The sequence below is a fragment of the Anneissia japonica genome, unplaced genomic scaffold (genome assembly GCF_011630105.1).
Source record: "Anneissia japonica isolate Jap-2015-1 unplaced genomic scaffold, ASM1163010v1 scaffold1883_len165119_cov152, whole genome shotgun sequence".
Taxonomy (NCBI): Eukaryota; Metazoa; Echinodermata; class Crinoidea; order Comatulida; family Comatulidae; genus Anneissia; species Anneissia japonica.
The window spans coordinates 146,523-168,163 of NW_022702141.1; the positions used below are offsets into that span (position 1 = coordinate 146,523).

At 32.0% G+C, this 21,641-nt stretch overlaps 1 protein-coding gene across 2 annotated transcripts; it reads right to left on the reverse strand.

The window, feature by feature from the left end:
* Nucleotides 1–1,609: 1,609 nt before the first annotated feature.
* LOC117103804 lies at nt 1,610–21,430 on the reverse strand. Of its 2 annotated transcripts, none has more exons than XM_033244428.1 (13): nt 21,290–21,430; nt 17,796–17,863; nt 16,867–17,397; nt 14,923–14,961; nt 14,075–14,119; nt 12,805–13,218; nt 10,928–11,311; nt 9,955–10,167; nt 9,114–9,494; nt 8,168–8,287; nt 6,998–7,387; nt 6,689–6,725; nt 1,610–1,728 (listed from the first exon to the last, which is right to left on the reverse strand). In XM_033244428.1, exons 2-12 carry the CDS (start codon nt 17,809–17,811, stop codon nt 6,694–6,696), a joined length of 2,565 nt encoding a protein of 854 aa, XP_033100319.1. In that variant the 5' UTR covers nt 17,812–17,863; nt 21,290–21,430; the 3' UTR covers nt 1,610–1,728; nt 6,689–6,693. The 2 variants fall into 2 exon arrangements, with proteins under 2 accessions (XP_033100319.1, XP_033100318.1); XM_033244427.1 differs by having other exon boundaries at nt 9,940–10,167.
* Nucleotides 21,431–21,641: the final 211 nt, after the last annotated feature.

Below are 21,641 nucleotides of genomic sequence, written 5' to 3' on the forward strand. Positions count from 1 at the left end.
GCAGTCACATAAACTTTGTTGATTTCACAAAAAAGGAGAATTGTTTTTCAATATCAATATTTTTGTAATCACAGGGGAGGGAAGGGTAACAGAGAACATAACGATTTGTGCAATTGTGAAGATGTTGACAGTTGTGACGACCCTTAACAAAGCAAAAGGTGAAGAAAATCAAAATAATAATAATAATGATATTTATTCAGAGTTAATCAGTACTACAACTATTGAACAATAATAAACAGACATATTAAACATTTGTTAATTTGTATTATTATATTATGTTTTGTTGACAAATTTACTTTGCACTATAGCCCAGGTATTCAAACTTCTAAGTTCTTGAAAATTTTCTTTTTTTTCCAAGGGGGTCTAGACCCCCTGACCCTCTCAGATCCGCCAATGTGTATACAGTCATAGTACATGATTTACTGTGACTTTATTTTTATGAGAATTTGAATCAAATTGCACAGTGTACTTATCTACTATAATAGGTTAAAAATGTTAACATTGTTTGATTTGTGGTTTGCTACTGCTACTCTTCTTGGTTTATTTGAGATTACAGCGATTCCTACTGGGATGTCTAATCCATTATCTACATGATCTATTCTTTTTATGAAGACACCATTTTTATCAAAATAGTTGTAGTTTATGATTACTTGATACTACTGTATTATATTTTCATCCATATCCATGGTTACACCACATGGAGCCCAAACTTTACCATCTTCCTCACCAAAGTCTACAAGGATTCGCATAAACTTATCATTTACATCAAACATTTGTATTCTATTATTGGTGAAGTCAGCAATGATTGTATGACCTTCCTTGGTTAAAGTAACATCATTTGGTTTATTCATCTGACCTACTTTACTTTACTACCCTTTGAACCTATCTTACCCAGCAGTTTACCATCACCATCATTGAGTTTACACACACAGTGAGAATTTTTTGTTTGCTGTCAATCCCCTTGGATATTTTAATATTCCTTTACCAAATGACATGATTTCTTTAAATATTAACACAATTTCATAAGAAATCACTGTACACCATGTGACCATCACACATTAGATGCATGCTATGGACCTGCACCTGTTGTGGCACCTGTATCCTAGCAACAAATGAACCTGATTGATTGAACTTTAATATATCTTTACTAGCACTAGATACTAATATGCATCCATCTGTGTTTAACACTACATCTAACACTTTATTTTCTTTCATATGTTCTTTATAATCTGATATGTTGCCAGTGGTATGTACAAGTCCCAGTGATTCCACCTTGATATTCACTGGAGATCCTTTGATGTGTGCCTCTCCTGCAATAATCTTCATTTGCCAGTCACCTTCCACATTGTAACTACCTGTTATTTTGTACTTTCCATTTCCTTGATATTCTACCTCAGTGGCTGATTCTTCATGTGATGGGTTGCTTAGGGTTGCAGATAATTTGCATGCATTGCTCTCAATTAAGCTTGATATGTTTACTACAAATAGTTGTCCTTTTGTGACAGTAATTGCTTCATCATCTTTATCAACCTTGTACATGCCACTGACAGTTGTGAATGTATCAATTTCTTCTTTGTATAATTTTTCAAGTTCTAAAATTAATTTTTTGCTTTCTTCTTGAATTGTCTTAAGTTACTTTTCTTCCTCTATAATAGCTGAATGAATTTTACAGAAAATTTGTTCATCTTTGGTTCCCTTTAGTGTGTCCCATGCCTTGCCCGCAGCAATCTGTGAAAAAAAAATAGTATGGTGTACTCTTTTTTTAGATTGCATCTGGTATGTTCTCACCAGTGTTTATGTATAGTATAGGCCTATTGTTATATAGTTGAACAAATGAAACGCTTTTTAATAAATCATGATCTTTTTCCAAAATGGTAGGCCTCACATGGTTCCCTGGAATGATTTAAAGAAAATTTAGCGTTTATAAATACTAATCAAGTTTATTTTTAATTTCTTTATATCTATACATCTTTTTTTTTTTATTTTTAAATTTGATTCTTAAATAAAGTAAATTGTAGTCACCAAGATTAACTATAAATATTTTTTAAAATCAATTCTGGATTTTGCTCAATATTTTATCTCAATTGTAAATAAATTTGTACATAAATTATTAAATTGGTAATATAAGCCTGATTACTTACTTGACTATTAAATAATTATATTATTCAATTACTAGTTTTTTGGTAATTTATATGTTATTTGTATGTATAAGGATTTACTTTTGTTTTCTTTGTGCAATCCATATTATCCCATATACTGTACAGTAAACATGTTTAAAGACCTACTACTTGGTATGGATGACCTATAAATAAAATACATCCTCCATGAGCTTAGACAGGCCTATGACATGGTTACATACTTGGATAATTAGACTAGGACCTTTTTGTTTATGCTCAGGCGTACTCAGTCTAACCTTTAAAATAAGCTTTGCACTGTAGCCACCAAACGGTATTCAAGGATTTACAGTACTGTACTTAGGGCCAGATTTTTTGGAAGGGAAGGAAAGAAAAAGCCCAAAATGCCCCAGAGTTTAGTTCTATAACAGCAACAGGGACAGATCACATCATGTTTTCCCATATGTCTAATAACAGAATCTAAAGTCAAAGTAATAATCCGCCAATAGCCTGATTTTTTTTAGTCTACTATATAGGGGACTATAGGAGGATAATTTGTGCTTGTTTATTGTTGATTATGTTTAAGAGTGATTAGTATATTTTTTATCGTACATCTAGAATTTGATAAAATACAGCACATAATAAGAAAAATGGTTTAGATTTCAGTTTATGTTGATAAAATATTTTACCACAAAGGTAGCATACGAAAATTGGTTTTAGCAAACATTAAATCTTTATCAATGAATGAAATATTTTCATTCAAATTATTTTATTCATTGATAAAGATTTAATGTTTGTTAAAACCAAATTTCGTATGCTACCTTTGTGGTAAAATAATTTTTCTATATTATCAGACTAAACAAATTTTCAATTTTTTTTTATTCATACAGTACGTAGATATATCCTGTGCGAACATTTTAATGAAAAATTTTTGTTGACACAACCCTCCGTTAAGGATTTATGATTTTTTAAATAACATGACCTCCGAAAATATGGTCGAAACGTTATGTTATTTCTATTGGTTACGCTTCGCTGCCCAGCACTGTTTGTCATCGATTCAAGATGTCTACTGCAGCCTGAAAAAGGCCTATTCTGTTATTAGTCAATGTATTACCAATCAATCGACAATGTCAAAGATTTGTTTTCCTAATTCAGTTTAAAATATATAGCTGATTAAAAAGTAAAAGCTTCGTCATATACTTGTATTGTGAGTAGACCCTATATCTTACTGGCGAAAAGGTTTTAGGCCTGAAAGGGGAAGTGCGGGAATGAGAAAAGTGGCCATATATTGCTTACTTAACCTTTCCTGAGTTCGGGAAAAATACTTAAAAATTTCAAAATGTTGAGCTGTAACAATAATTATAGAAACAACACATAATATGATGAGATAGGAAAATCAGGTGAAAACAAGGCTGATCACTTTTTTTCAGTAGCTTGGTAGCATTTTGTAATCAACTCATTAATATTCAAGACCAGTCTGTAAATTTTGGCGAGCAGCTGATAGAAAAATCTTCCCAACGATCGAGCGACTAGCCTGAGAATACATACAGTAGTGTGAAGTCATGAGCTTTTGTGATCGTTTATGTACGCATTTACAGAGAGACGGTTTAGTCAACGTCAATTCAATCATGGAGGAATAATTGAATTTGAATTAATAAACGTAGGATCAGTCCGATGACTTGACTTCTTTGTTTATAATTAGGCCTACATATATATATATATGTATATATATATATATATATGTGATAGGCCGAAACATGGCACTCTGGCCACATAGGTATATGTCAACATGATGAGACAAAAATACCACAACATTTGCCATGAGTACAACCACCCAACATTGGCATCTATGAAACAAGGTGGTACAAAGCATACAAGCACCCAGCAAGACATTGGCAAGAAGCACTCTGGTTGTTTGCTGAATATCTCATCACTGTTCAGCCAGAGTACATGAAACAAGTATATTGGAATGGTAAAAATATCAGCATGGTGTGTCAGTTTTAGTTTTTTTACAACAATAATACATTACACACTAGCAGACAGGAAGGCTTCAATCAAGTAATTAAAAAATCTGAAAATACTGTCAATTGATGAATGTCTTTTCAGATTAGTACATACAGTATCTCAGTATGGTATGTTATAGATAAAGCAGCAAATGCCAATGTTTGATAACATTTTTGATTATTAACAAACCTGGTTTTGCATTATTGTAACTACTGTATATTTATTCCTCAATAGCAGCAAATGACTGACTCGAATGGATTTGATGTAAACAGTCCCATCTGTGTGAACATGATGAAAGGGACATGTCCAATCCATGGTTAGCAGAAGGTGGCGATGTTCAAAGCTCCGCAGCAAGTGATTGAGGCCAAAAATATTTCAAAAGAATTAAATTGAAATGATTTATCTAGTTATTTATTTCTGAAGATATACTGAATTGCCACACATTCAGTTTTTGGTTTTTTTACGCATCTGGTTTATATTGCATGCCAAATTTATTATAAATAAATACTGTACCAGTATTACAGTACCTGTTTTATTTTTTACTTGCAAAATATCTTGTAATATTATTAAATGGTATTATAAGTGCTGTACTTACAGAGTAATCCGATTCAATAGTAATCCTTTTGAAGCAAATATGTGAACCAGGTTTAGAGAACAAATTGTGAGGATTAATTTTGAAATATGTAATGTGCGAAGTTGATAGTAGAGCAGTATGAAAATGTGGCTCAATATATACAGGAACAACTATTTTAATACATGGCTTTGTACAGTCTTGTGTAAAGATATTCTATGAAACTGCTTATTTTTTTAATGCCTGGATTAAAAGGTTTGAACAGACTAGTTAAAAAAAAATCAGAGTGACTATTCTTACACCATTCAAAAATAATTAGTATTTATATTACAATATCTTTATAAGGAATTAATCATTCTGGCACTAATCATCAATGATAATTTTTGTTGAAAATATATATATTTTAATTATAACCATCACTGAGAAAAGCCCATATTTAAATGCATTGCTAAGTGGTGTAAAATAGCCACGACCTAAACAATTATTTTGAAAAGAATTTATTATTTCATTAATATAATACTTTTTGTAATATAAAAATAAAAATTAGTTTAAAAATTACAAATGAAGACAATAAGAATATTTGTATAATAGACTATCTTGTTTTTCAATCTTTTCTAATGTACAGTAATAATGCCCCTGTATTTTGACCATCAAAATGGCTGGACATTTGACCCTCTACTAGTTTTTGATCCAGCATGAAACCAGCAGGGCCACGCCTAAGGCAGGTGGTTGTCTTTCCGAGCAGAATTTGCTGAAAATTAGTCTTTGAACTAATCTGAACACTGTATATAACCATTGCCAATGTATCATACAGAAGTTAAATTCTGTGCACATTTTTCTAAGCCATTTTCTGCTCTAAATGCTAGGCTATGCCTACACAGGTAAGAAAGTTGGTATTAAACAAACCTATTTAATGCCACTATTAAGATCACCACTTCCAAGACTTCCTTATCCAAACCAGCAAACATATCTTTTTGAAATACAGTATTCATTCTTCAAAAATGCCTTCGACTTATTATATTATTATTATTGAATATTTTCGCCAGTCCTAATTTTTAAATTTTCCACTGTCGCTACCAGCTCGTTATGGTTGAGTGAATCAGCTGACTCTCTGTCTAGTGCAAATTTCCGAAATTAAAACTGGGGCAAATCGTTATTTTACACATAATTGAGAAATTTTCATAAGTGAAAACCCATATAAATAAAAAGAACAGCCAAATTTACATTGAAATATCTAAGTTTGACACGATGACACTAGCTCAAAATCCTGTACCTACCAGTTTATTTTTTGGACCCAGTTCACAAGCCTCATTTTCAAATACCGCGCTGTTATTGTGGTCGCCTATCCCTCTATTTTAAATTAAAAATTTATTGTTTTATCCCCGCACCTCCCCTTAAAAAGGCAAGGCCATATGCCAGACAAACCAGGTCCCTCGTTTAAATATTATTTTTCAAATTCTGCTATTTCATTAAAATCATTTCTAAATTGTGAAATGTTATGCATCACAGCATTTCATTTGTCAGCTCTTTTAAAACATTGATTGAATTTTAATAACTTTGGTATCAAAATTGATCAGCTCCGGTCAATGCAGATTGATTCATATGAACAATAAGATGGACATAAAACGTTACTTTTCAGGTCCCTAATAACATCCAAATAAAAGAATTTTCTCAAATTATGGGTTTCAGAAATACATAAAATACAGCCTCTTATGCTGTACTTCAATGCATCTAGATCCAGCCAAAGGCTTGCTCGGCTGGCTTTTTCAACAAACCAATATATTAGAAATAAATACTTTTTCTTGGATTAGCAGGCTAGAGAGTTGGCGCTGTTTAATTATTATCATAACATCTGCTTTACCACTGAACGTACTATCATTTCTCTGCCTTAACTGTGCAGTGGAAAATTTATTTTAAATTTGTTGTCATTCCTATGTTTCAGCATGCTTCTGTTGTCAAAGTTTTAGTCAATTAATATTTAAACGCATTGCATTCTTACCTTGCTCATGTGTGGTGAACGTACGTTGCCTGTGATTCTGAAATTAGCAGTATTATAAAATTTTCAGTGAATTATGTCCAAAGAAAAGTGCCACAAGCGTAAACGTTTATTCTGTAAATAATTTTCCAAACACTTAAAATAAAAATGAAATTATTTTTTCTGGGTTAGGTATGGGTAATAACATTTGTAGTGATAAATGCAATACCTATTTTTAATTAATAATTTTTTAATTAAATAATGATACTTTGAAAAAGATATTAATTCAGTAATTATTGTAATAATATTTACTGTGTAAGTGAATATACCTACTTTCTTCATGTAATGCACACAACAACAACTCATAAATGTTATCTTCCCATCCATTTGCTGAAGTCAACATATTTAGCCCTTCTGGTATCATGGAATCTTTTGATATCTTGACAGGGATAAGTTTGCCAAAGTTATTGTCAACCAACATTTTTTGAAAAAGAACTTCTGCCAGATAATGTGTACTAGTACTACCAGGTGATGGTGAAAATCCCACAACAACCTTCTTGCAAATTTTAACTGGTTCTATCAAATTAAGAAGTTTGGATTTTCCAGGAATCCAATCACTTCTGCTAATACACCGTATTCCTTGCCTCCTTTTCTTCAACTCGGTAATTATTTTTTGCTCCCATTCAGCATCGTCACTAATCACATAAAAGTCGTGTACTTCATCTTAAAATAGTAAATTTAGGAGAGTTAGATTTAAAGCATTTTTTTTAGTATGCAACCAATAGAAAATGTTTACCATTTATTGACATAATTCGTCGCTCACATCACGAACTAACACAATCAAAGTAGATTGTGTTAGTTCGTGAAATCACAGTAGCGCGTCAGAACGAGCGCGTATTGGTTGTCAAGCAATTTTGTATTCTTTACCACACAAAAAGTCCTTAACGACAATAGCGCGTATTTTGAAGCGCTTTTTTTATTTCACGAACTAACACAATTGAATTTAATTGTGTTAGTTCGTGATGTGAGCGACGAATTATTCACATCCTTGTCTTTTTCTCTTTCCCCTTTTGATGGGCAATGTTTGAAATTGGAATTTAATGATAAATACATTAAATTAATTTTTCAACAGATGACACTGATTATGTTTAACTAAAATTATACAAAATTGAGCTACGATATTCTATAGGCGTTATATCTTTTTTAGAGCAAAGCAATTATGTAACCCATGTGATTGCCTTAACAATGAAACTAGCAATATTAAGAAATTTGTGTCTTGGAATGGTTTCCCTAGACAATTAGCTAACACACTTTTGTATAAATTTCTTACTGATAATCCTATATTGATAACAATAGTAGTAAGGATATAACTAAAATTCAGGTACATTACCATTTATTGTAAATGTTGAAAAAAAATGAGCATTTTAAAAGATTTACTTATGCATATGCTCACGGTCAGTCGAATATGACCTTATATAAACTTACATAAATATTTAAACTCACTTTCACTTGTTTCCTCTAGCTGTGTCTTGATTTCATCACTTGACAATTTTTCAGATGATCCTTTAAAGGTCTTAATGGATGACACATGAGGCATGTCACTTTTTTGAGTCTCCATTATTGCTGAAAAATAAGAAGGATAATATATGTTTATTTTATTATTCCACTGCTACTGCAGAGCAAGAGCTACATTATCAACAACAATAATAATTAAATAACTATAAAGTATCATCTTCATCATTTTAATTGTATATTACCTTTAAATAATACTTATATAATTATTATTATTCTCATTTATATTATTATAAAGATCAAGCAGTTCTAAATTCATGGACAATAATCATAATCAAACTTAAATGAAGAGTTATCAATAACTGGTACTTCATTAATTAATAAATATATATCAATCTTTCCTGAGACTACCAACTAAGTCACCATTTCATAGCAATGAATAACAAATATTCTTTCAAATGTGTTCCTTCCTTTTATGTTCAATGTTAACATTATAATTCTTGTATAAATGCAGTATTAGAAATACAAAACACATTGGAAGTTTTCTTCATATTCAAAAGATCAGATTGTTGATATTCTTTATTGTAGACCATGTTTTTAAAAATAGCTTCAGTTGATTAATGATTGCTTTAAAAATATTAAACTCCTTTAACTGATATGATTGGATAGGTTATAGGAGGCAAAAATATATAAATAAGTAAAGCCAGCACCTGATAAGAGTTCATACTCCCAGACAAATTTATTACATGATATTTTAACTTTCTGCTTATTTTGGTCATGCACTTTCATCCCAAAATAGAATCACTCCCACTGTAGATCAATTATTTGTACTGCTTCACTATATTACAATGATCCATTCATTAGTTTTTTAATAATTCTGCTAACAAAGACACAAATAGCGTTGAAAACATAACATCCTGTTGGAGCTAGTACTTACCACACTCATCTAAATCTTCCAGAACTTTGTCAACAAAGTTTTCTTCATAGCCATTGACCAAAGTGAATGATTCAAACTCAATTGGTACAACAGCATCTTCTGATACCTTGACTGGTATTATCTTAGCATCATTAAGTGTTTCTGCTTTCAACATTTCTATAACAACACTGTGTGCAGCATATTTAGAATATTCCATCAATGGTTTTGGTGAAAATGCAATGATAATTCTTCTGCTCTCTATTACTACACTATTAATAGTTTCAGGCTTCCATTTTTTCAAAATGGTGCACTTTAGTTCTGGTCTCTTGTGTTGTAAGTCCTCCATCAACTTAGTCTCCCACTCTATATCATCACTTACGATACAGAGATGATATGAGCCCCCTTGAAAAGCAAAGAAAAAAACGTTTAATTCAGTAATATTTTGAAATTTCCTTGAAACCCTTACATTTATTGCTGATGATCCCTTTAAATGCAGTACCACCATATACCAAATTTCTGTCTTACATCACACCTTTGATTCTTGTGGACTCAAGAGAAATATTTGTATCTGTCTGCAATGTTTAAATGTATTACACAGTACAGTAGTTTAATTTTTATTTTTTTTCTTACTTTTCATTAAGTTATGATTGCACTTTCACTTATTTGTATACATAACTAGTACTTTCTATATTGAGGAAAGCAAGAAAATACATGTTTATTTAAATTAAATTGCAAAAGCACATACTTCTTGTGTTCAGAAATCTATAAAATGAATGTTTTGCTTGAGAACAACAACATGTGTGTGGATAATTTATACTCGCATTCTCATAATCAACTTTTCACTTACAATATAATCTCTCACCTTTTGCCTTCAGCCTACTCAGAGCAGCTTGGTATTGCTTCTCATCTAATCCTGATGACCATCTCTCAACAAACACCTCCTGTTGATCTACTGGTACCAATACTCCCGCTAATTCTTGGATGAGGTCACCACTCAAATGTATATCTCGTAGATTTTCCAGTGCATTAGCATCAGACACAGAAAGATGGAATACAACAGATTTACTGTCTGCACCTACAATGATACCAAAAGAGTATTCAACTAATTTCCATTATTTTATATCAAAAGCAATATCTTGTAATGAACATAGTATACTCATTTTTATATAGTTCATCTTCTGATTCACTATTTTTAATCTATATAACCAAAATATTCATTATTTCCTGTGGTTTCCAGTAACAGCATTGACACCACCAATTCTATTTCAAAGAAAGATGAAAATGATAAATGAAAAAAATTAAAACTATGAATGATCAGATTTATGTGATACACTGTCACTGTCTGAAGCTGGAAACACACTGCATAGAACTACGGTCTAATAAAAAAGAACTGAAATAGCAAAAGAATGAGGTCTTCACATCTATTTGCATGAAACCTAATGGCACATCCACCCTCTTGCGAGTGGAGTAAAATTTGACCATTTGACTAAAGTGGAGGAACTAGAGGAAACAAATGAACCCAAGTGGTACCTTTATTATTGTGCCATTGCGTGGACGGGTTGAATTGCTCCCCGTTCTCCCACAATGCATTTCGACATTCCAATATATCGCAAAGCTGATCTATCTTCTGCCATTTATTATCTTGTCTAATAATGACCATTAGCTGGCAAATCAGTCTGTTGGCCGATTATTGTGTTCGACATAGATTTATGTTATGTACATACTGTACATGGTCTCATTAAAATACTAATGACTTTCAAATTGAACTTTAAACTTTGTATCTACTTTTTATGAATAATTTCCATCCTGAAAAATTGTAAATATTATATACCTACCACAATTTTCTAATAATTTATCAATGAATTTTTCTTCAACAAAATTCAACAAAGTGAATGATTCAAACTCAGATGGTACAATAGCATCTTCTGATATTTTGACTGGTATTATCTTAGCATCATCAAGTGTTTTTGCTTCCAGCATTTCTATAACAACACTGTGTGCAGCATACTTGGAATAATCCATCAGTGGTCTTGCTGAAAATGCAATGATTATTTTCCTGCTTTCTCCTATTAAATGATCAATAGTTTGCGGCTTGGTTACTTGCCACTTCTTCATGATGGTGAACTTTAATTCTGGTCTTATTCGGTTTAAGTCCTTTATCAGTTCTATCTCCCAGTCAATATCATCACTTATGATACTAAACATTGAACTGCATTGACCTGCAAGTGAAATCACAACATTTCTTTAAACTATGCCCCACAGCTGAGAGAACAACTGAAAGATAATAACAAACAATAAGTACAGTAGACAAACTACAATTAATAAACAATATTGATACAAATACTCTCAACTGGTACAAACCGAAAATAATAGTTTCTGTTAGTTTTGGGCCTAGATTTTTAACATTACTAATTCTGCATCCTGTTTTGCCAACTAGGCCTACATATTGCCCCACAAATTTTAGCAATTTATTCAATCAAATCTAAAAGCTTAACTACACCATGTAATGTATATATAATATACAAGAAGTTTTTCGTATCATAGGGCAGAAATCTGGAATAACCTAAATAATTTTGCAACAATTGCTCCTAACATTTATACTTTTAAAAGACTAATAAATAACTGACAAAATTAAATATTTTAATATAATGAACAAAAAAAAATTAAACTACATTGTCATGACATCACTTTTTAGTCTTTTGTCTTTATAATGTTAATATTTTAGTATTTTACATTTCATTGCTGAATATGTATTCCTATAAATGTTTGTATGTGTTTAATTTAAGTTTCATCATTTCATTCTTATCTTCTTGCGAAAAACACCAATATGGTGATACAAGTTTTCTCCGTTTTAAAATAAAGTTGTTATTATTATTATTATTATTAATGGTTGGAGACTTATATAGAGCATAATACATGGTCTCTTGGGACTAGATGTTGCACTTTACAATAACTTTCTCCTCCCCTGAGGGTCACTTCATGTCTTCAGCAGCCAGTAAACCGGCGCACTTTCATCTGTCCACGACAGCGGCCGAATGAACTAGTACACCAGGGTAACCCCCTACTCATCTCGAAAGATGTAATGGGTTCTTTAAAGTGCACATGACCATTTGTGTACACTGGGCCTACGGTTTGTAGTCCTTGTTCGAGAAGACTTGTTCCACCACCAGAACTATAGGAGCGAGCCGGCCGCGAACCTGTGCCGATATTGTTGGCTATGATCATGGTGCTCCTGCTTTAACCGCTCGGCCATTTCGCTCGCTCCAATTATTATTATTATTATTATTATTATTATTATTATTATTATTATTATTATATTATTATAACTCTCAATGTGAGGGTTATTCAAGGAGATGAGCAATCAGACATCAACTAAAAATCAATGCTGGCCAAGGTTTGAACTGGGGTTTACAGTACCAGAAGCAGGAGCAATACTTCTCAGCCAAATGCCAATGGTAGAAAAATGTACAGTAAATTAGAGAAATTGGGAGGCAATGCTGTGAGAATGCAACAATAATAAAGCAGAGTTTGGAAAATACAGAACATAATAAAACCTCATTGCAATACATCATGTATCAGTGTATTAGTGGAAGAGGGTAAATGAAATTAAGAGCAAAATCTCCCAAAAAATGATCGAGTCCATCAGAATTAAAGCAGCTTTGTCATAGAAGAAAGAATTTACAGATTTCATAATTTATATCCAATGTCTCACCATTTTCTTGCAGCTTTGTGAGCGCAGATTTGTATTCATTTTCATCGATACATGTCATCCATTCATCCAAGAACTCCTGCTGTTTCTCTTGGGCTAATATTTGTGCCAAATCTTTGATAAGTTTCCCGCTAATATTGATTTCCCATAGATTCATCAAAGCATTGGGATCATATACAGATAGATGAAATACTATAGATCCATTTTCAATTCCATTTAATTTTATACATATTTTCTTGAAATAATCATTAAGTTTTTCAAGTTTTGATGAAATCTCTTCAGCATCTTTTATTTTCATATTGCCCTTATTTTTAGTGAGTTGATTAACTAGGTCAAGTGGATCCACTTCATTTGATCCATCCTCATCATCACTTTCCCTTTTCTTTCGCTTCCGCTGGGTTAATGTCAGTTGAATATCTAACAAATAAAAAAATAATAATTTAAAAATATTAATAAATATGATATTAAAATATGGGGAATCAAATCAATAAATAATTTACAGATTTTTTAAAGGAAAAGCTTTTGTAGCTTTAAATAGATTTAATATGCATATAAATAAGTATAAATATCTTGATGTACAATGTCATGTTTGAAAATTACAAAGGCTTTTTTGGTACTGTATCTATAAATGCCATGATGGTAGATTGGCAATCAGTGGCTCATATGTTTGGTTTTACACAAACGATATTAGCTGCAGCGGATTCTTATAGCCGTGCCTGTGTCTGTTCAGAGCATTAATCCTTTTACTTAAAACAAGTGGATAATATAATAGAGCTTCCATGGTTCACAGGGATGACAAGGATTCACTGTATATTTTTTTCATGATGACAAATAAATGAATCTATTCAAAATGTCTATAAAATATTCCCAACCTCCCTTGGAGCTATTTTCAGAACCATACATGTGCACTGCATATATCTGCACAATAATGCTTGAAAAAGTGAGAGTGCACGAACTATATTATGGTGATATTTTACTTCATGAGTGCAAGTTTTCAGTGAAAAAGAGGGTGGGGGGGTTCTTGGGAAGTGTGCTTACAACGTATGAGATATGCTTTTGGGTGTAATAATAAAGTATTATTGCTATAGGATTTTTTTAAGGAAGCATAACCGTCATTACTCTATCTAGACTTGTTTGATGGTCCTACTTAATTTTTAAGCAATAATTTTCAAGTAGTCTCTCATTGCATCTACACTATTGCACCACTTGACCAACTTTTGTAATGATGAAATACATAAAAAGCAAAAGAAAACAAGAATGAAAAATATATTACCTTCACCACATCTATGCCCTGAGTTTGAAAATGCATTTTGGATGTCTGAAAATAAAAGTAATTTAATATCAACATTCTCTAAATGTAGAAATGACTTTCCTTTTCTACCCCATCATGGTTTCTCAAATTTAATTATTGAAGCAAAGCAACTTTTTAAATAAGATTACATTTTTGCCTATGGTATACTGTAGTATTTTCTGATATCACTTGGAAGTTAAAGCAGAGAAAGATAAGTGGTCATGTGCTCCTACACATATATTTTGGTAAATTAATATATTTCACTTTTCAGGCAATTGTCACACTATCAAAGTAGCTGATGTTTTGCCAATTTTTTTTTTTCTACTGCTAAATTCGTTTGACATCAATGTATTTTTACGATCAAAATCAATCAATACATTTGGTTTTTCATTCAATGGGAACAAAAAAAAAACATAATTAAAAAATTAAATTTCATTGAATCAATTGTAGAGCTAGATGCCTGTTTGTTGATTATGAAAATATAAGACATGTAAAATAAGAAATATTTTGTATTGTTGGAAAAACAAATTGGCAGAATTTGCTCACATAAGGCAAAGGTTCTGGTGGAAACATTATGTCACTCCTTTTATATTTGTTAGGGTGAGTACAATAAGAGTATGCATAACTAATAGAGTAACTTAATACATCTTTTATTTTAAAAAAATATATTAAATTCTCTAAAATTTCATTTGGTTTTATATAATACTTAATTGAATATTTATCTCTTGACAAACTAATAAAAAAATTAGGCTTTCTTGCTATGTTTCAGCTACAGTTTAATTGCAAATTATATAAGAATAAAACAACAATATAAACATTATTTATCTTACCACTTGTATGTAATGAGTTTGAAGATGGCTTTGGAATGTCTGAAATATAATTCAATAATGGATTACCAGTACATTATTTCATTATAATTAACTCTTGATCTCATGTTGAAATAAGAGTTAAGGCTCGCGTTGATTAAGCTCTGACTGTACAATTATTAGTACAGACACAGAGAAAGCTTGAGCATTTGAGTGGTTCAAATGCTTATACACAGGTACTTTAACAAGACTAAAGAAATGAATAGTAACCTAGGGTTTCAGCGTGTTGGTTTAAATAAATATTTTCATAACATTTCAGTTTTCTACAAGAAATGATCAGTGGTGACCAGAACATCCACCTGGAATGACACAGGACAAAAATCAAGCTGTTGTTGATTTGAAGAGGAGAAGTACTGTGTATAACCATAAAGACAGAAACATGAAAATTATGTTCCATTATTAAATGCTAGTTTTTAATTATCATTTTGTGCACATTCAAATACAACAGCATCTGTACGAAAATATCCTGACTGGCAAAGGGAATTTGTTCACACCGCATTCTGCACCATCCCACAGTGAATAAACAACCACAATGACCACGACAAGAATAAAACTACTGTACAGTTTTACGGTGACCATATACCTATACCTTTTGTGTTCAAATATACAACAAAATAATAGTGAATTAATGGAAATAAATGGCAAAGTAAGTTTGCTTAGACAATAATGACCAATTAAATTGTGTAGTCATAGTTATCAATAGGCTCTTTCAATAGTTTTGCACCTGGCATAAAGTTAAGTGCATGTACTATTTCTATTCCTCACCCCGCTTTTCAAAATCCTGGATACACCACTGTCCAGATTAACTACTTTACTGTACTGTATAATAGTATTTTCACAAATAACAATAACAATATAAGATGAGTTATCTTACCACTTATAATTATATAATTATATTATATAATTCAATAATAATAATACCAGTACATTAAAGTAAGATATTATTTAGCGTAATTAGCAATTACATCTTTACAGTGATAGGAAAGCAATTTGACATGTTCAGACATGGAAGACTTTTATACAATACCATAAAGGCCAAACTTATATGTGATTAATTTTATACAACCATAAATCATAAAATACAAAATTCTTGCAAACAGGAAGAAACAGTTTGATTTGATTTATTTTGATACCATACATGAAATATATAATTTGAAAACTATGTAAATGTAAAAATGATTAAAATCATGTGGTATTTGGAATAACCCTCTAAATCCCCAGGAGAAGATAAATTACATCCTGAGGGGGGTCCAATTATATTCAAGCAACATTCTACAAGCTTTGGAAATAATTGATGGCTTCCTAAATTTATCAATTTATTATAAGAATACTTCATATATCAACAAACTATTCTGAACTGAAAGGGACTTTGTTTACACCCTATCTTGAACCATCCAGAGTGTCAATAGAGTACTGCAGTGTCACGTCACAATACCATGTGATACTACTCCATTGCTGTCGGCGACACAAAATTCGTTTAAAAAACGCCAATTTCTCATCTGGCAAACCATTGATCCCAATTCCTAATGTAATTAAGAAGTTGTATCTTAATTTTTCTTTTGTTATCTAAAAGGGGGCCGAATGTGGGGCTGATCGAGAAAACACTACCCTAGGGGTTCGGGGCATTTCCTTACAAAATTGTTGTTTTTCAAAAATAACCTCTAAGGCATTTTAGGCAATCTATTTTTTTTTTTTTTTTGACGTTCCAAAAAGGGAGGGGGGAGGAGCCAGGGTCGACACAGCCCCCTCTCCCCACCCTAAATCTGCCCGGCATATTTCATCTGAAATTTTTGTTCACACTTTATCTTATGTTTCATTGTACTCCATCCTTTGGTTGTAGAGCCTTTTAGTGCACAGAGTTTTTCAGTTATCAAAATTCATTAAATTGATATAAAAGAAAAGAAATACCTTCTGTTAAAGCTTTGACAGCTTCGTAAAGTTCGTGTTTCTTCAACTTTTCAATGAATGCTGTCATGTTCTCTTCACAAATGACCATGCTGTGTTCTAGATCCATAATCAAACTCCATCTATCTGTGTGTTTCTTTTTGTAAAGTTCACTAATGTTCTGTACATCACTTGCAGTGAGCGCCATTCCCAGCTTTACAAGTCTTTGCCGATGTGGTGTGAATTTCGTAATTACACTATCCCTGATACTTTTGGAAATTTTGAATGATGGCATTTTAGTGTGAATTTCTTGTTCCAGACCAAATTGCTCTGTTGCCTTAATAGTATCATACAGGAGAGTGAGATTATTTGGACTCAGATTTCCAGAACCAATCAGCAAATCAATTAATTGTATTGTCTTAGAAGACTCGTGTAATGTAAAAATATCTTTTACATGGTCCCTGTACAATACTTTCAGCATATTGATAGATATGTGTTTGTCATACCAATTTGACACAAGTAACTTAAGTTCTGCAAAACTTGCATCACTTGTTTCTACAATGTAAACAAAAAGAAGTACAGTATTAATGTCAAAAGCATTTGATATGGCAAATGTTTGGACACAGAAAGCCTGGTTTATCAGGGACAAACTCAGCCAATGTATGAGATAAAAATGCTGATAAATATCCCAGAATCCCTTATGGCCTAGTGCCCTGGTTTTAGCCAGTGAAATGTCTTTTAGGTGGTCCTACTAAACACCACTGGGGAAAACTGGGGTTTGATACAATACTAAATCTTACTAACTGGGAAGTAAGTAATTTTCAGTTAAGAATAGATTTTAGTTTACTCTTTATAAGCAACTACAAGTAAACTCAAATGCTCTCTGGTGGTGACACTTAAACTGAATCATGGCCCGATGGGGTGTAGTACAGTAGGGCTGCTTTTTAGTTTACCTTTACTTGTATCCATGTTCACTGTCTTTTGTAGAGCTGCTTCTTCAATTTATTCCTTTCATTCATTCCTGAAATAAACAAGAATACTCATTCATAAATATAATTGAAAGGACAGAAATAGTGAAATATTACAAGCTCATATACTTGTCCTGTCCAGTGCTATAATTCCAAAATTTATGGCTTTTATTATTTTTATTGTGGAATTTTCCTTGCTTTTCTTGATTTTTTTCATCCTTAGCCTTTACTAATTTATAAAATACATAATAAACTTTTCATAATTTTTTTTTTAACTGCCACTTGAAGTATTAAAATAAAAATTTGAATATAGTTGCAATGTAATGTTGTTCTCCAGGCAAACTTTAGTGACTACACACATGAACTGGAAGCTGGGTATTTGAAAGTGTACCTTAATTAATTCTACAGTCTATGGACAGAATAGTGAGTGTCAATGTATTCATATAAACTTATAAGGCCAGAAGGGCAATGAGAATAATTTTCTAAAAATTAAGTATTATGGATCAGAAATTTACTTGGAAAACCTCATGCATTTAAGTATTATAGTGCATCCTCCAATTCGAGACACCTCAAATTCCGAGACCCCTCTAATTTAAAACAATTTTTCCAAAGACCCAAATAACAATCTTCAACCTAGCCCTCTAATTGGAAACCAACCCTGAGACCACCCCAAATTTTCAGGTCCCAAGGGCGGACTCGAATTGGAGGGCGAACTGTATAATACTCTGTGCATACGTATACACATACATCGTGATGCATTTTGGTCTACAGCAATTTTTTTAAAAAGTTATGACATTTGACCTCATAATTCAAAAATTCACCTCAGATAAATTTATAATGGAATGAAGATACACTGTCTGCATAATTTTTTAGCTCATATTAAAATAGATCAAACAAGTCATTAACTTCCAAAAAAAACCAGATAAAATAAACCTATTTTTTTTTTTACTTATTTAAAAAATCTTTAAATTGATAACTAGCCAATTTATAAAAACGAATACAGCAAAGGTATCATTCAACTGCCCAGGGATTACAAACAAAGAATTTGTTGATAGTAATATTTGAATTAAATATTAACTGGTTAGAGAAAGTCTATCCTAGTTCATTTGATGGTGGTTGAAACAGGTGCAAAATATGTTTAAATAAATACAGTAACAAAATACCAATCAGTAATGTGATTTTTATAAACTATTGGCTGATAATTAAGAACTAGGCCAACTGAGACCTAGCCAGCCTTCAGCATTACTGCACATGGTCATGAGTGATTTCATTAATTTAGTAATGTAGGCAATTACTACTACTATTCTAATCTCAGACTTCTCAAGTTAGTATAGTAAAATGCATAGCAACCAAGTATTCAAATATACAGTATACAGGTACAGGGTAATAAGAGCTGTGGAATTTCAAACAAACAGGACCAGATAAAGATTTACAGGTCACTTTTCCTTGTTTTTACAATAATTGATCAGTAATTCAAGGGCGGACCTGGGTTCAAATTTAGCAGGAGTCAAGATGTTCCTAAGAACCCCTCCCCACCAAAAAAAAAAGGGGTCCTCCCCGTGGGAAATTTTGATTCCTAGATGGCGGGGAATGAGCTTTCCCACCTTCTGAAGTGTCTTTAATGACTTAAAAATTCAAGGTTTTATCCCCCCTTGAAAATGGTCAGGTAAATCTTTCTCATTCTTATTACAGTATATGCCTACCGGTATGTGTGTATACACATAAAAGAATTGAGTAGTTGCATACGTATTCTTTTTTTTTTCATGAATCGATAAAAAAAAATAAATCTTTACCAACATCAGATATTGATCCCTACCAGTCTCACCTATTAATTCATTTTTTATCAATCCCGTCACTGAATCTGAATTATTTTCATTTACTCATAATATTGATTCAAAAGAAGGTGCTGGGCATGACCTTAAAACTTGTATCTCCAATCATTATACCTAAATCAAACTAACTTTCGCCATCAACTAATCATTACCATCCGGTACAATACCAAATACCCAAAAGTTATTCCTGATATTACCATCGTTATAGATATAATTATAGACCTATATCCATACTAACAATCTTTCCTAAAATACTACAAAAACTCATGCACAGAATACTTTTTAACTATCTTAATCAATTTAACATCTTAAACAAACATTAGTATGGGTAGCCTATAAATATTGTATATACACTGTAGTGTTTATAAATACAAGCGAACAAACTTTAAAAAATAGGCTTAAACAAAAGCTTGACCTTTTATTATATCCTTTATTAAAATGACAGAAAACAAATAGAAAAAAATGGCATGGTAATTATACACCTTGACCGATGTGCATAAATTTCAAGTGAAAGTAAAAAAAAAATAAATAAAAAAAAATTGTAAAAAATATTTTAAGAAGCTATATTGAATCACTCAACCTGTCATGCAATACTTGAACTTATTAATAACATTATTGAGTCATTTGAAAATACAATTTTAATTTTAAGCTTATTTTTCAGACTTACCAAAAAATTTTTATGTTGTTGACCACAAAATTTTAATCTCTAAACTTTTCCATTATTAACTCGGCTGAGTTGACCTGGGGCCGAGTTGGCTTGGGGCCGAGTTGACCTGCTTCCTTAGGCCTAGCCTAGGTTTCTAGTCTAGGCATCAGAATAATAAATATTGAATTTTCAATATATTTATTTGTCTTTAGTTTTATTACAATTAGTAAAGAAGGTGGGAAATATATTAACGAGTACGATATGACCGGATTTGAATACTAAGACCTAAAGTAGGCCTATACTGTATCCCAATCAATTTGTATATTAGCACTACTGGTGTTCCACACATTTTAAGCGCGGTCGCTAAGGCTATGTTCAGACACAACGAATTACGTTAGCATATCGTTAATTAAGTAGTGTGAATTTGGTTGGGCACGGCGTAGTGAATGTGAGTAATACCGCGCAATCACTGGCATACGGTAATCCAGCAACAGACCCCAGATTAGCGTACGCCACTGATTTACGACAGTCACGCATCAGTGATTTTTAAATCAGCCAGGATTTAATCAATCAAAATTTTATTTTTTATTTATTTATTTATTCAATCGTCCAACAGGACCAAGAAGGTCCCACTTACAGGCGAAGATTGTAGTAAAATATTTCTATGTACAATATAAAAATATAAAATATTTAAAATTCATCAAAATAAGCCTAGATGTTAACAGAAAATAAAATGCGCGAATTACTTATACGAATATTTCAGGCAAATACTTACGCTAGCATTCGTTAATCGCCCAGTTGTAAGTTGTAAGTTGACTGGACATCTCGCTAGTTACGCCATGGGTTAACGTACGCCCGGCGTTAGATACGCCTGGCGTATCTCTCAGGTCTGAACGTAGCCTAACCTACTATATGAATGATTACATACAGGCATATGCTAGGTGGTAGGGCCTAGCTAGGCAAGGCTATTTATTTCAAGTTAGAAATGCAACATGTCTTACCTTTAGTAGTGATATAATACTATAGGAGGCAATTCGACAAAAACAAACGTAGGCCTACCAAAAAAGTTCAACAACCACCATTTACAGTATCTTAATTAGACAAAATAAAAAACAAAGCTGGGAGATACAGTACAGACAGAACGTTTCTGAAAACTTGGATTTGGATGGAAAACCCCCTAACCTAGCCTGAACCCACCATTTGAAATCTGACACAGCTCTAGCCTAAGTGGTCGACAAAGGGAGTCACAAATATTATTTATAGGCTACATTTGTTATATTTCAGCTTGAAAATTATGAAATAACAAATGAATTATATAATAATATAGTCATTTTGTAAAGGCAAGGTATCATA